Source organism: Marmota flaviventris, chromosome 8 (genome assembly GCF_047511675.1).
Source record: "Marmota flaviventris isolate mMarFla1 chromosome 8, mMarFla1.hap1, whole genome shotgun sequence".
Taxonomy (NCBI): domain Eukaryota; kingdom Metazoa; phylum Chordata; class Mammalia; order Rodentia; family Sciuridae; genus Marmota; species Marmota flaviventris.
Window position 1 is genome coordinate 39351042 of NC_092505.1, and position 15978 is coordinate 39367019.

Here is a 15978-nt window from a genome sequence, read left to right on the forward strand (position 1 = left end):
AATACTGGAAGTCATTTTTAATGTGGTGCACAAGAGATCTAACAATCCACATACTATTAAGAGTTGTGAACAAGGAGTATTCTATTGGTAGCGCTACACTACCTGTGACTGTCATTGAGGCAGCTGTGGGGACCGAAAAATGAATGTGACAGACCTCTGTGGAAGCTCAGAATCTAGTGACAGAGTGACTGGCAAATCTCAATAGCAATGTATATTGATGGAGGGAAGGCAAAGCCCATCCTGTTCTGGCAATTTATATCAAAGAGATTAGCAACACCACACATTCAACCCAGTCTGGATTAATTGTACATTTAGGACATCTTCTTCATGGAGGACACAGAATCTAAAAAACGTTTTTATAGTGATTCTTTCTATTAAGACATGCTATGTTTTATTTGATACTGTTATATTATTGTTCTCCCAGAAGCCCAGATAACTTTATAGCTGGTATGGCCATCATGCAACACACCAATAGTCCAATAAAATGAATTGATAGCAGATGCTTTCATTTTCATTTTCACAGAGCCTGAGTATATACACAAATTGGATATCTTGGTAAAAAAAAGAATAGTCAGAAACATATGAAGTTCAATCCAATGTTTAACCCATAATATCCATGCTTACCTGTTGATTATTCTGGAATATTGTTAGCGCTTACCACAAAGGGTAAAGAGTTTGATAGATAACAGCTTTCAACTTTCCTTTTTTTTTGTATCACATTTTTCATATTGTGACACTTAAAAATATATGGAGCTTCTGACAAGGTCCATTTTCCCAGTGGGATGTGGATGTCCTGGAATTTCCTAGGCAGTCTCTCTTTACCATCTTCCAGAATAATTTGAAGGTCTACTGTATATCTTTTGGGTCAAAACATAAGTATTACAGTAAAATTATTTAAAGCACACAATTGTTCTATAGTGATCATATTTTATTATATAATTCCTTATATTTTGCTTTTCTTCTTCTGCATTTTAACAGGTGAATTTGGTGAGGTATGCAGTGGTCGCTTAAAACTTCCCTCAAAAAAAGAGATTTCAGTGGCCATCAAGACCCTGAAAGTGGGCTACACAGAGAAACAGAGGAGAGACTTCCTGGGAGAAGCAAGCATCATGGGACAGTTTGACCATCCCAACATCATTCGATTGGAAGGAGTTGTTACTAAAAGTAAGTAAAGTCACAAGACCTGCTTTTGTGTGTGCTGAGCAGAGGTGGTTTAAGCCCCAATTCAATCATTTAAATTTTTTGATTTTTTTTTTTTCATTACTATCTTTAGTTCTGGAACTGGTGTGTAGCTCAGTGGTAGAACACATGCTCAGCATATGGGAAATCCTTGGTTCAGTCTCTAGTACCACCAAAACCAAAATGAAAGAGAAAGTATCTTTAGTGTCTTTAAACTGATCATAAAAAAGATCAGTTTAGGATTAAAATGCCTTTCTTTGACCATATATATAAAGTATTTAACTAGTAGTATATTGTCAATGTTAGTCTACATTTTAAAAATCTTGGAAAAAAATCCATTGAATTGAGAGGTTGAGCTATTTAAATATGCTGATTCAAAGACAGTCAAAGAGAGAATTGGGTGAGAATGTCCTAGAATGTAGAGTTGTGAAGTAAAACAATGACTCAATTTCCACAGGACTTCTAGCTAGCTCAGTTGTGTCTTTTACTGTTCACCAGATTCATTTCAGCTTCCAGATCTTTACCCTCTTAACCCTCTGCATTTAGGAAAATTATAGGCATCTTGGGAATTCTTCTGAGCTGTAAAGATTGAAATCACTGTAGACCCAAGGTCTTTTTTGGTTCTCTGTAGATTTCAAATTGTTCTAATCTAGAGTCCCAGGTGGATTCTTGACCGCTCTGGGGAAGCTCTGGCTCACAGCCTGTGATAGAGATCTAAATTTATTTCCATGATGGTTTCTCCAGCCAAGCTCAAAAGGGATCCCGTGAGGCATATCTGTGATTTTTGGATCCAATCCCAATGGAAACCTCTTGAGAATGCTCTGGGACTTTTTTTCCTCATGATTGTAGAGCCTAGGATGAAGAATAGTGAAATTGGCAGCAGACTCCTTATAGTGAAAGACAACATATGGCAGGGAATTTGGCATCCTTTAGGGGATATTTCATTGGCACCATATTTACATACTCTATGGTTACCAACAGGCATTATTCATTATATTTTTTCACAATGTTATTTTTCTTTAATATTACATACAGCACTTTCCAAATGGCACTAATACCTATTCTCACATTAGTGTGACTAAAAAGGCATTTCCTTCTTCATGGGGGCATGGTATAATTGAAATATACTTTGATTTCCTTTTGAGTTCTCATATAAAATAAACAGAATAAAGAACTTAACAATGTGGAATGATTTAACCATAGACTATGCCCATGTTAACTCTTATAAGAAGTATGTCTTTCTTGCCTCTGGACTTCTAAAAATCAGACAATTTTAGTAGTAATGCTGAAATATTTCTGATAATTTTTTTCTTTTTAAAATTAATAATTAATTAAAAATACTGATAGGAGTGGTAAGGATTGATAAAATTGTTCTTTTGAGGAAAGACCATACTGTTTTATGTCTATTGAATTATAGTATCAGATATCACTAGGATTTTATGACATTTAGCCATTTAATGTTCTCCATGACATCTTTACTATGTAATTATCCTTCAGATCCAAAGTCCCACAAAAAAAGTGAAAATTCATATGTATTAATATGGCCATTCTTCTTTCAATATTTACAAGCTTTCTTTTATGAAGTGCCTGTTATGGGCCTAACTTTGTACCATGGCCTTATTCCATTGTCACTTCTTCCTCTGAATTAGATATGACCTTTTCCTTTTTACATTTGAGCAAACAACTGCAAGGGTAGCTTGTCTAGAAGTTGTTAGATATGTTAGGAACTTACTCTACTCATTTTACCTCTATTCCCAACTCTGTAAACAAAAGCAGATTTCTGTGCTTTATTCTTGCATGTCACTATTTTTTTTTTAATTTCCTGGTTTTTAAAAGCTTTCCTAACAAGTGGGTCATAGCAAGGCATCCTTCAAACTTTAAAAGATTTCTGGTGATAATTAATTATAGTTTATACCTCAAGCAAAATATAAACTCTAAAGAGGGCAAAAGTAGGGATTAAAATAAAATCTGGATTATGGTAGTTAACTTAGTTTGTCAATGTTGAGGAACAAACAATTGATTAATGAGGGAAGGAAGGAGGGATAGGAAGAAAGAAAAAGAAAGGAAGGAAGGAGGGACACAGAGAGAAAAGAGTGAGTAGTATCTTTATAAATAGGTTTTTCTTTAGTGTTTTAGTAATTAAACTTATTGCATTTTTCAAAGTCGTGCAGTTATGTGACGGAGGTCTTACCTTTTAGCTTAGACAGAATCATTACCTAACTTCTCCAAAACCTACAACTAAGTAAAGAATATGGTAAAAGTCACTATCAAACTAAATATCAGCTTTAAATTTAAGCTTACTCATAGCTCTATTATTTTAACAAATGTAAATTGGTATTTTTGTTGCCATTGTTCTGAATTGTTTAAAATAACCCTTCATATTTTGCTGTTCCCTCAAAATATGTTTACTGAAAATAAGGAAATTATCATAATAATATTATCATTATTACTGTAGCAAATTTTCTTCTGATAAAAACATAAAATAATTAAGTATGAAAATGGTATTCAGAAAAAATTCAATGAAACAATCCCAAGAAAAAATGCAGAAAAATATGCCTTAAGAAAAAGAATGACTTTTAAAAATTGAAAGTATTATGCATTAGACATCTTATTCATGTCTGATTCTGGAACTTTCTAATATGGATCACAAGTGCCTTATACTTAAAGTAAAAGTTCTAAACTTGATATATCTCCCTGGTCAAGTAAGTACGTAAGAAGCTGCCAAATCTGACTATATAAATCCCAGTCATCTCATATATTGTAAACATAATAGAGTATTAGACTCTGAATTAGATTTTGAACTCCTTAGTGGCGTATTTAAAAGCTCTAAGTCTGGCACACTATAATAACAGAGAGGAAGTAGAATTCTTTACAATAAATTTAATATGTTGCATTTAATATATAAACATGACAATTTTGTCTCCAAAAGGAGTTATTTATTCTATTCCTGTTATTATAGTTTTTGAAAGTATACCACTTCTAAAAAAATCAACTTGCATAGTTCAGATACACATGAACACACAAGTACACAAACAAATATACACACGAGTGATACAGAACTTACAATTTAGTGGAAAAAATTGCATTTAATAAAGAAAAACAAGCATATCTGTTCCTAGATTGAGTGGATCTGATTTCAAATTCTGATTTAGCCTAACTGTTTAAAAGAACTCATATAAGTCAAACCACTCATAGATACTCACTTCTTCACATGTAACACAGGAATAAAAGTTCAGATACATTAAAGATTAGATGAAATTGTGTAATAATACATTAAGTGACAGAGAACTGAGAAAATCTCTATTACCACTTCTGGTTGAGTTAGACATATTAGCAGTTATTCTAGTTGTGTAAATAAAATTCGTAAAAGTACTTCCTTATTTATTTATTTATTTTTATTTGAGGTAATTCTATCTATTATTGCTGTCAATTGTGTGCTTGAAAATACTGGACTTATTACAATGTCTCATTTTCAAATCATTCAGAGAAGTGTGTTATTCAGTCATTATATTTTCTATTTGAATTTAGCCATAAACAATTTTAATGGTACATTTTGAACTTGATGGTCTTAAACAAGAGAAGGTGATAGAGTCTCTGATCTTCAAAGTAGCAGAAAGCTGGGGGCACATTCTCTGCTTAGAACTAGGTACTAACATGTGTTATCAATTTTAGTTTAAGTTCAAAAGGATGGAACTTGGTTTTCAGTGAATGTTTGATATTTCTGCCATCACACCATTAGTTATATGATGTTCAGACACTAACAGTAATTTTCATTGGCAACATTTTGCTCAGAGAAATAGAAAAAGTTATACTGTATGGATAAGTGATCTTTATACTGTATGAAATGTATGTTTTTTCCCCGGATTATTTTCTGAAAAAATATATATATATATATATCATGCAACTCAGCTGTACCCTTACATAAATGTCATGGACAGAACATTATTAGAATCTCTCATAATTAAAATATAACTGTCTTCGAGTAAGTTTTGGTATTGTACCAAAGGCTTATATATGTGATGTTCACATTCTTATTTTCTGCACATAGAATGAGGGAACATTGCTAAAATAGGATATTATACTTTAATAACAATGCTAAATCTTAATTTACCATTTGTGTCTCTGTTAAAGTCTTATTTTGCTCTTGTCTCATGATTGCACTCGTATGATATTGTTAATAGACAACACATATGTTGTGTTTATCTTATAAATAATTTACAGAAGTAGTTTGTTAGCATAACAAAATTTGGAAAGTGTGATAATGCTATCATATATTCATGATTGCAATTTAATAAATGAAATCAGAATATGTTTATTTGTATACCCACATCAATTATATTAGGAAAATCTCTATTTAGTATATTAAAGAAAAATAAAGAAGGAAATGCTATTTTTACATGTTGAAAGAACATTTTCTATTTATTTTTTCCCATCCACTATGTCTTTTAGATGAATTGGTCAGGTTTGAATTAAAAGAGGATTTTGTATTGTGTATTTTATTCATTTAAATTAATAGGGCGGGCTGGGTATGTGGCTCAAGCGGTAGAGCGCTCGCCTGGCATGCGTGTGGCCCGGGTTCAATCCTCAGCACCACATACAAACAAAGATGTTGTGTCTGCCGAAAACTAAAAAATAAATATTAAAAAAAAATAATAATAAATTAATAGGGCTATTTTGGAAGATTAAATTCAACTTACAAATTTTGTTAGAGTATGATTAATCCAAAAACTGACCACCTTTTTAAAAAAATATATTTTTTAGTTGTACTTGGGCACAATATCTATATTTTATTTTTATGTGGTTCGGAGGATCGAACCCAGGGCCTCGCACGTGATAGTTGAGCACTCTACTGCTGAGCCACAATCCCAGCCCAACTAATGACCTTTTATAGAACACTAATTTGCACAAATAGTAACTGTCCTAAAAGGAGAAGAAATAAAATAAGATTCATATGTTTAATAGCTGAGTAATCTGGTCTTACACAAACATGTTCAGGAAGAAAGAGAAAGAAACACCACTAAGTTATGAGGATAGTTATATCTTGATACCAAACTATACAACTGCTCTCAGAAAGTAAAACAGATTTTTGTGAAATCTAAACAAAAATTCAATAATACTAATGTTGTAAATTCATACATAATAATATATGAACAAGTTAGTAACCATGTCCAAGTTTAGTTTATTCCAAGAATGCAAAATTTGTTTAATGTTTAATAATTTCAAGCATTCACAACTTTAATAAATAGAAGAAAAAGCATCTCATACCTTAATTTATTACAACATTTCTATCATAATTAGATATAACACATGAAAATATATAACTTAAACATTTTTTTCTCATCAAAGCTGATCCAAGCTGTCTGTCTTAGGAACAGTGAAATGGGCACAGAAAACCAAAAATCACCTGAACTTTAAATGTTTACTAGCATATCATTCATAGAAAATATGTATACTCAATATGTATATCAAAACCAAAACAAACCTACAGACCTCATAATCAAAAATTAAATATTGATAGTACTTCTTTTAAAGTAAGAAGAAGAAACCTGCTACTATTTCATCTCAGTATTATATTAAAATATTAAACCTTGCAATTAGATAAGGAAACAAAAGGTTAGAAACCTTGAAAAGTATGAAGCAAAATCATTCTTATAGAGTTAAACTGAACGTGGTCATATTACTGTATTCGTTAACAACATTTACTGTATGACATAGCTCTGAATAAAACAAGGGATCACAATTCTTGTAATTCTAGATATTAAACTTTGTTTCAGCTTAAGCATGAATTAATTAAAAATTTAAGTAATTCATTCTATGTGTTAAGGTTGAGAGTATGGTTAGTTGGGGAAGGTTTGGAGAGACTGCTTATCAGCCTGATCTTGAAAAGAGGAATTATAATAGACATGATTTTTATCAATGGTAACTGGTCCACTGGTAGGTTGTGGACTTAGGACTGAAGATGAATGTAGTTGGCCCATTTTTATCAATGGTCATTTCAATAGAACAATACCTTGATTTAATGGATTTTGGAAAATATTGCCCTGTATTTTTATAATGATCAGATGGGAAACTCAGAGAAAAAATCTGAATGTATTATAACATTTTTATCATAATTAGATATAACATATGAAAATATATAACTAAAACATTTTTTTTCTTATCAAAGCTGATCCAAGCTGTCTGTCTTAGGAACAGTGAAGTTTTGTCAACTTCCATTAACATCCCTTCTATTTATACTTTTATCTTTTTCCATCCTGACTCTGATTAAATGATCTAATAAGAGAATGCTAATGCTAAAATCCAAAGGTTTTGATTTTATGAATCACACTCATCTATTAAAGTGTACTTAATTCTTTTGAAATAAGATGCAGATTAAAAGACACAATTGCTGTTATTAGCAAAATTTAATAGCATTTCCTAAGTGAAGTTAAATTGAATGATTTGTAATATTTTAATAATTTATAAATACTTTTATGTTTCAACATAAATATATTGAACAGCAAACTGATTTTTGAAAATTACAAAAAATATTTATTCGAACAGACTATTTATACATATGTTCCAAATATATGTACATATATAAAATATGTGGTTAAGAAGGTTGTGGTGAAATAGTGCTGAACTTGGAATTCTGAGACATTTTGAATTACATTTCTTCTGTCATCAAGCAGTGATTCAATGATTACTAATGTCTCTAAGCCATTGGGGAAATAGTTGGGGAAATGAACTTCTTCTAACTGACTGATTTTCCTTCCTTTATAATTATAAAAGATCTACATACTCTTTATATTCATAAGTCAATTGAAGAACAAAAGCAAAACTCCTTAGCAAATTGTTTTGCTTGTTTTTGATGAAGTTTCTTTTCAGCTAGTCAGAGAACAGTTCTTTCATTAAGTTTAGAATGTATACTCAGATATATTTTGGGGTCTCTGAGGCTAGTAAAAAATATAGTTCTGTATTGAGGGAGCTGATCATGTAAATAAAAATACACATGAAAAAATATGCAAACTTGAGTAAAAATACACCAAATAATATGCAGATGAGCTGGCATATTATGAATAATTCCTCATTACATCCAATGCATGTTAGAACTCTTTTCACCACTTCCCGAGACTCTTTTCTTTAACCTTACTTATCAAAATCAAGATCTCGAGGGAAACTTGACAATAAAATACTGCTTTCCAAGGTAGAATATTTGCGATTCTGTTTACTCTAAGTCTGTACTTTTGGTTTTCAGAATCTTTGAACTTAATGCAAAGCACATTTTCAAACTTGCCCATCTTAACTGATGTGTTTACAAATACCTAAATTAGGGAGTTAAATGCAGCCTGATCTGATTTGTGAATGGTCATGGGGCTTTGACTTAATTGACTGGTTTGACTTTTTAGCTACTTTTATTTCCCTTGCCAAACATTCTACTAGACATGCTAATGAGAAATGAAAGTCATAAGACTAAGAGCCAGAGGAAAAGAGAGATAAATAAGCACATGTCTGAGTAGGACACAAGCATAATAACCGGTAGTATGAGACAAAGTATCTGTGACTACAACCCATGTATACATTTAACTTTAGTAGAGTATCACCCTCCATAATCATGGGCAATATTTCCCAACCTCCATAGAATTATATTGAGGAAGGGTCACGGGCAGACACTGATGATGATCTACAGAGAGCATGCATATGGAAAATTGCATTCACTCATTCATTCCATTCACTCATTTCACTTATTTTATCTCAGGTTGGGTCTCTGGGACCAGTCTTTTAGGAGACATCAGAGGTCCAAGAGTGAATCTTCCATGAATTCCTGAATATTGTGAAAGCAAACTTTAGTTAGAATTTGGAAAAAGCAAGTTCTGAAGGCTCAAAGTTTTGACTAAAGGGACTTTTCATATATGATTAGATCAACCAGATAAATGTGTAACACTTTATGTAATTGTTACATCATAATATTATATGAGCAAAGCTGAAAAAAACATATACTTAACTATACTCATTCTCAAATTTTTTATATAGCTCTCTTTAATAGTCCAAGTTAAGACAACAATTAGGGGAATCAGTAATGAAAAACAAACATTTCAAAAAGAAAAAGTAATTTAGAAACTAGTTGTTTTTTGTAGGATATACTAGTAATTTTTTCAATAATTAAAATTTTGGCTTATTGTGATTTATATTCTAAAGATCATAAATCTTGAAACATGAAATGTTTATAATTAAAGTATTATAACAACAATAAAAAGAATTGCAATGTAGTAATATGAGTAGGCTTTAAAATCAGAAAGAGCCTTACTGGGAATATATTTGACTATAAGTAGTTGTGTGACTCAACAAGTTTCTTAAATTCACAATGATTTTATGCAAGGAGGCAATAAAAAGGAAATAAAGAATATTGATTGATAAAGCCTACTGATGCTGTAAAATTGAATGTTGTAACTTTTTAAGTACCTACTATGATGTTACATAATTTACTAGTATTTCATGTGTATCAAAAAAAACTTGAAATTTCGTTTTTGTTTTGAAATATTTGTCTTTCATTATTTATTTTCTTAGTTGCTATCGAAGTTGAGTTATTTTTTTAGCTTTGTTCATATAGCATTATACTGTAACAACTATATAAGGGCTACAGTTTTTGGAGTGATTCTAATATAAACTAATCTATAGAACCTACTACAGATTGAGCTACATCATTACCTGTAGTCAAACATTTATTCTATCCATTGCTCTTCATATATGGTATACTTAGCATCTTTATGTCTGAAGCTTTTTCTTATTTTAAATGTTTCCTCAGTGACAGCGTACAGTATGCAGGTTGCAACTCTTGATTTTTAGTGTTAACTCTACGACACTGAGCAAGTTAATTAACCTTGGTATCTCAATTTTCTCATGTGTAAAATGGAAATGATAAGAAGTTTAATATATGTAAAAGGATTAAACCAGTATTTTGCACATAATAATTTCTATATAAATACAATAAAATTCTGGATTAAAAGGTTTAATCATATTTAAGGCCACATGGTTCCTAAATGCTTATTAAAATTACTGCCAACAGCAATTCTAATTTTAGTTTTATTTTCCTTTCAGATATAAAATGTGTTTTAAAAAATCCAATGTGTTAATTGAATATAGGGATAAAACTGTAATTATTATTCTCAAATGTTTTACATAACTCTCTTCTATAATCCATGAATGTACAGATTTTTATTTACTTGCTTCTAAATAAACAGCACAAAAAAGAACACTTAGCATCCAGCTCTGTAAATGCGTTTTGGGAGAAAAATGAATTTTGAATTCCTGATTCTATTTTAAGATGAAATGTAAAACACTTGATTTTGATAATTAGCTAAAATGAAATTAAAGGGAGGAAAAGAGCATATTTTGTGTTCTCTGAAAACCATGCCAAATAAGGGGACTTGGACAATCTAAGGTCTGGGCCTTTGTTCTAGAAACCAGTTTTCTTTTTTTCTTTATTTAATTTCATTTTCTATTGAAACATAGATTTTGTTTCATTTGATTGCAACTGTGTGACATTTGGAGGAGAGGAATGTTTTTACATGTTTTTGTTCATCAGATGTATAAAAGTGTATTATATATGTTTGTTGTATGATTTTATTTGGACAGTAATAATGATGATTTGTTACTTACCATATACTTAGGTAAACCAGTTATGATTGTCACAGAATACATGGAAAATGGTTCCTTGGACAGTTTCTTACGTGTAAGTAAAATATTATGTGTGTATACCTATATGCATGTTTGTATGCACACACATACATACTTATGATGGAGCTGATAAAATGTCTTCATTTTATCAAATATATATACCTTCAAATATTATGCCAAGCAACTTGGGAATCTAAATTTAAGCAAAACTGAAATTTTCTTGTATTAAATAGCCAGGAGAAAACTGTAAAATTACATCCTTATCTTGCAGCATTCAAATGGTAATGGTTTATACAGTTTTAAAACAAATTTGTACAGGGCTGGGGATGTAGCTCAAGCGGTAATGCGCTCGCCTGGCATGCGTGGGGTGCTGGGTTTGATCATCAGCACCACATAAAATAAAGATGTTGTGTCCACTGAAAAATGAATATTAAAAAATTCTCTCTCTCTCTCTCTCTCTCTCTCTCTCTCTCTCTCTCTCTCTCCTCTCTCTCTCTCTCTCTCTTTAAAAAAAGACACAAAAAAACAAATTTATACAATCTTATTCAGGGTATTTTGTAAAGCTAAGATTCACATCCGAATAAAAAATCTAAAAATTAAAAAAAAAAATGTCTAAAACAAGACACAAATTACATTGATATATGACAGAAATACTACCCTTTCTTTATTTAAAATAAGTAAACTCTGGGTCTTCTAAGATAGATCATCTACCTCTCACATAGTGCTGTCACTCAGAAACTAATCATATGCTATAAAGCAAAAAAGATGTATAGTCTCAATTGAGGGATGTCTTTTTGTTTTATATATATATATATATATATATATATATATATATATATATATATATATATATAATAGAGAGAGAGAGAGACTATTCTTTAAATTTACAATCTTTGTATTTTACTACATTTGATATATCATTTTCAATTTTTTATTATATTTTTATTCATTCTTTTTAGATCTACATGTCAGTAGAGTGTATTTTGACATATTATACATACATGGAGTATAACACATTCTAATTAGGATCTCATTCTTATAGTTGAACATGATGTGGAGATTTACTGGTTGAGTATTCATATTTGAACATAGGAATGTTATGTAAGATTTATTCGACTGTCTTTCCAATTCCCATACTCATCCTTTTTCTTTATTCCCCTTTATTTTAATGTTTCAACAAATATTATTTGCAAATAAATGCAAAAATTTTATGGCATTCAAGAGTCTGCAGTGTCTTGAGTTGCAATGGCAATCACTAGTCTGTAGGGGATCAGAGAAGGTATAGCTCTGTTCTCAAAGTATTTTTAATACTTTGTAAATTGAGATAGATAGATGATACATAATTTGATACATAAAATATATACTGTTATTAATAATCATGGAGGAAAATTATAAATTGTCTTGGAGTGAGAATTGGCCTACTTTAATATTCACATGCCAAATACAGTTTTTAAATTATTTTCATAAAGACTTCAAAAACATTTTCTAAATCAGGTGATTGAACTATTATAATAGGCATTCACTTAATATTATTGTTTTAGTAAATATATGTAGATGTAGAATTTCATGTTAGTGTATTATCTATATATTTTAATCTGTATGTTTCTATTTGAATCCAAGTGAATTGGAAGTTTTTCTAAATCTAAGACTCCACCTATGACTTTGTCTTCTTTTGCTTTCTATTTTATAACCTACAAATGAGGATTAATTACTCAGGGTTAATTCAAAATACAAAAAAAAAATCAATCAATAATTTTTGTCCTAATTAGGTACTAATTATTTATGATCATCATTTAAAATTTAGTATTTTACTTTATTTGAAGCAATTTATAACATATATAGAAACCAAGAAGGTATAATGAAAATTCAATCACATAGTATAAACCTTCAATAGATCCATTGCAGTTTTTTGTTCTTGAATTTAATGCTTCTGAGAAAGAGCTTACATATCATATAAAGAATGGAGAACTTCTATTTTTGAAGCTGGTTTTGATTACATAATATAGTTTTGGAATTACAGCTTGTATGCAATTTTGCTATAGCCTTGCATCTGTCTATCTCTCTACACATCTTGTTAGTCTTGAGTGCTTTGAGCTAAAACATGTATAATTAGTTTCATTACAAATTTGGGAATGTATGATTTTTAAAGAAAAAAAAAGATATTTTTTAGTTATAGTGATATATCTTGGCATATTGGAAATGTTTTGCAGAAACATGATGCCCAGTTTACAGTCATCCAGCTGGTGGGAATGCTTCGTGGTATAGCATCTGGCATGAAGTACCTGTCAGATATGGGATATGTACACAGAGACCTCGCTGCCCGGAACATCTTGATCAACAGTAATTTGGTGTGTAAGGTTTCTGACTTTGGACTTTCACGTGTTCTAGAGGATGATCCAGAAGCTGCGTATACAACAAGAGTAAGTAATATGGCTTTTTCTCCCCTTTAATCTTCACTTTCCATCTTGTATCATGTGTACTTGTAAATAAATAAAAATGCTTTGTCAGTTTTGTTTCCCATGGAAGGAAAAAAGCTCTTAAAATTAAAATACTGGTAGGTTGAGACAGGAGGATTGCAAGTTCTAGGCCAGCCTCAGCCTTAGCAAGGTCCTGTCTCAAAAAAGTAAAAAGAACTGGTTATGTAGTTCATCTATAAAGTAGCCATGGTTCAATCCTGAGTACCAAAAAGAAAAAAGGTTAAAATTAAAATATTATTTATTTTGGGCAAAATGGTGGTCACTGTTAAAAAGATGAGTAATATCTAAATTCTGAAATGCCATTTTTAGATATTTAGTTTAATAATTTATTCAAAAAGGTAGCAAGGTTTTCACATGCCTAAAATACTGGTACATTATATTTTTCCCCTTTTTTCATCATGGTTCAGTCACCTTATGAAAGCAGAATTGGTAAAATCTCAGAATGCCCATACTTAATTTAAAATTTAAAAGCACTTTAAAAATTCAATATCTATCTGAATAGTACATGTTCATTTTATAAAACTTCAAAACAAAGTAATAAAAAAAGAAAAGTTTTTCATAATTTTGCCAATCCTAGAGAATATTTGTTTGGAATCATTTTTAAGAGTTTTCTTCATCCTTATATATACAGTTGATTAAAAACAGGATTATTCATTATGCCATTTTATACCATGTTTTTTTGCTTAACATTTACCTCTTGAGTGTATTTCAATGTTAATAATCTTTGTTCTCACCCTTAACAATTTGATTTATTAATTCCTTTGCCTGTTTTATATTTTAAAGCAAACTCTACTTAATAAGTGAATATTATTATATCTACTACCAATATTTTAAATGAAAAACACATAAATAATCTGTTAGCATTCATAATTGTGTAGGTTTAATGATATCCTTGTAACACATTCTGAAAAGTGGATTATCTTTGTCAAAGAGTCTACCTATTTTCTTTCTTTCTTCCTTTTTTTACTATGAATTGAACTCAGCATCTTTAACCACTGAGCCATCCTCAGCCCTTTTTATATTTTTTTTAGAGACAAGGTCTCACTAAGTTGCTTAGGGCCTCACTAAATTGTTGAGGCTGGCTTTGAACTTGCGATTCTCCTGCCTCAGTTTCCCGAGCCCCTAGGATTACCACCACCCAGCCAGTGCCACCACATCCAGACCAGTCTGTGCATATTTTAAAAGTACACTTCACTATATTCCTGATAAAACTAAGTATTATTATTTTTAATAATTATTTATCAGGAAAAATTATATCTAAATTTTTTTAAATTTGCAACTATTTGAATATCTCTTCAATATTTGATAGATTTCTTTGAAATCCCATTCTCTTTTTTTGTTACCAGGGATTGAACTCAGGGGTACTCGATCACTGAGCCACATCCTCAGCCCTATTTTTTGTACTTAATTTAAAGACAGGGTCTACACTGAGTTGTTTAGTACCTGGCTTTTCACTGAAGCTGGCTTTGAACTCACGATCCTCCTGTCTCAGCCTCTGAAACCGCTGGGATTACAGGTGTGTGACCACCACACCCAGTGAAATCTCATTCTTCAGAAAAAATTTATGTGAAGAAAATTCAGGAAATAGAAATAAAGAAGTAAAACTTATAGTATTAATGATACTACCCAAGAATAAGAGAGATTAATATATTCAGTTTATCCATTCAAAATATTTTCTATGCAATTTTGCATATTTTTACAAAAATAAATTGTACTGATGTAAAATCATTTTAATCTATCAAATCAGTACATTCTTTATATATAAATTCAACATTATCTTGAAATATAAAATCAGAATTTTTCAGATGATTAAGTATACTTTTATAATATCATTTAATTATTATAGCATTCTGTTTTACTCGTGTACACAATTTATTTAAACAAGGCTGTATTTATTTTACAGAATTATAATGTTTCAATATTATTAACAATATTCTGATGTACATCTTGATATATGGTTCATCTCTGTTTATGATTACCTCTTTAGGATAAATATCTAGAATTAAAATTGCTGGATCACAATGTGTACAAATATGTGAGAATTTTTGGTATTTGAGTTGCCCCAATTGTCTTTGATACATCAATTTGCAGTTCTAGTGGCAGTACATTAGTTCCCACTTATCTACAGTGGATACCTTCCAAGACATCCAGTGCATACTGGAAACTGCAGATAGTACTTAACCCTATTTATGTTGTATTTTTTTTAAGCCATTAAATTGATAAATTTCAACTTTTCACATAAAGAAATCATTTTTATATCTTTTCTCTGGAAAATCTGCACTGTAAGCACACTTATTCTTACCCATTATTAATTAAAATAAAGGTTACTGAGTAACTAAAAGGCAAATAAGAAATACAGCATGGATACCCTTGACAAAAGGATAATTAACATTTGGGTTGGATGGAGTAGAATTTCATTATGCTGTTCAGAATGGCATCCAGTTTAAAATGTATGAATTGTTTCTTTCTGGAACTTTGATCTTGCAATCCTCCTGTCTCAGTCTCCAGAATCCCTGGGATTATAGGCATGGGCCACTGTGCCCATGTAATATTTTTGGATCATGTTTGACTGCAGGAACCTGAAACTACCAAAAATGAATTGTGGGTAATGGGACCTTCTACATGTAAGCACCTGTTTCTTACACTCTCACAATCCAAAAGAATG

At 30.7% G+C, this 15978-nt stretch overlaps 1 protein-coding gene across 1 annotated transcript in view; it reads left to right on the forward strand.

Annotated features, from left to right (window-relative positions):
• Window positions 1–15978, forward strand: part of Epha3 (EPH receptor A3) — a 345157-nt gene that overhangs the window by 294106 nt on the left and 35073 nt on the right. The window contains exons 11-13 of the mRNA XM_027929113.2: window positions 979–1164; window positions 10830–10891; window positions 13047–13256. Coding sequence (XP_027784914.1) covers window positions 979–1164; window positions 10830–10891; window positions 13047–13256 — 458 coding nt within the window. The remainder of the gene's footprint in view (window positions 1–978; window positions 1165–10829; window positions 10892–13046; window positions 13257–15978) is intronic.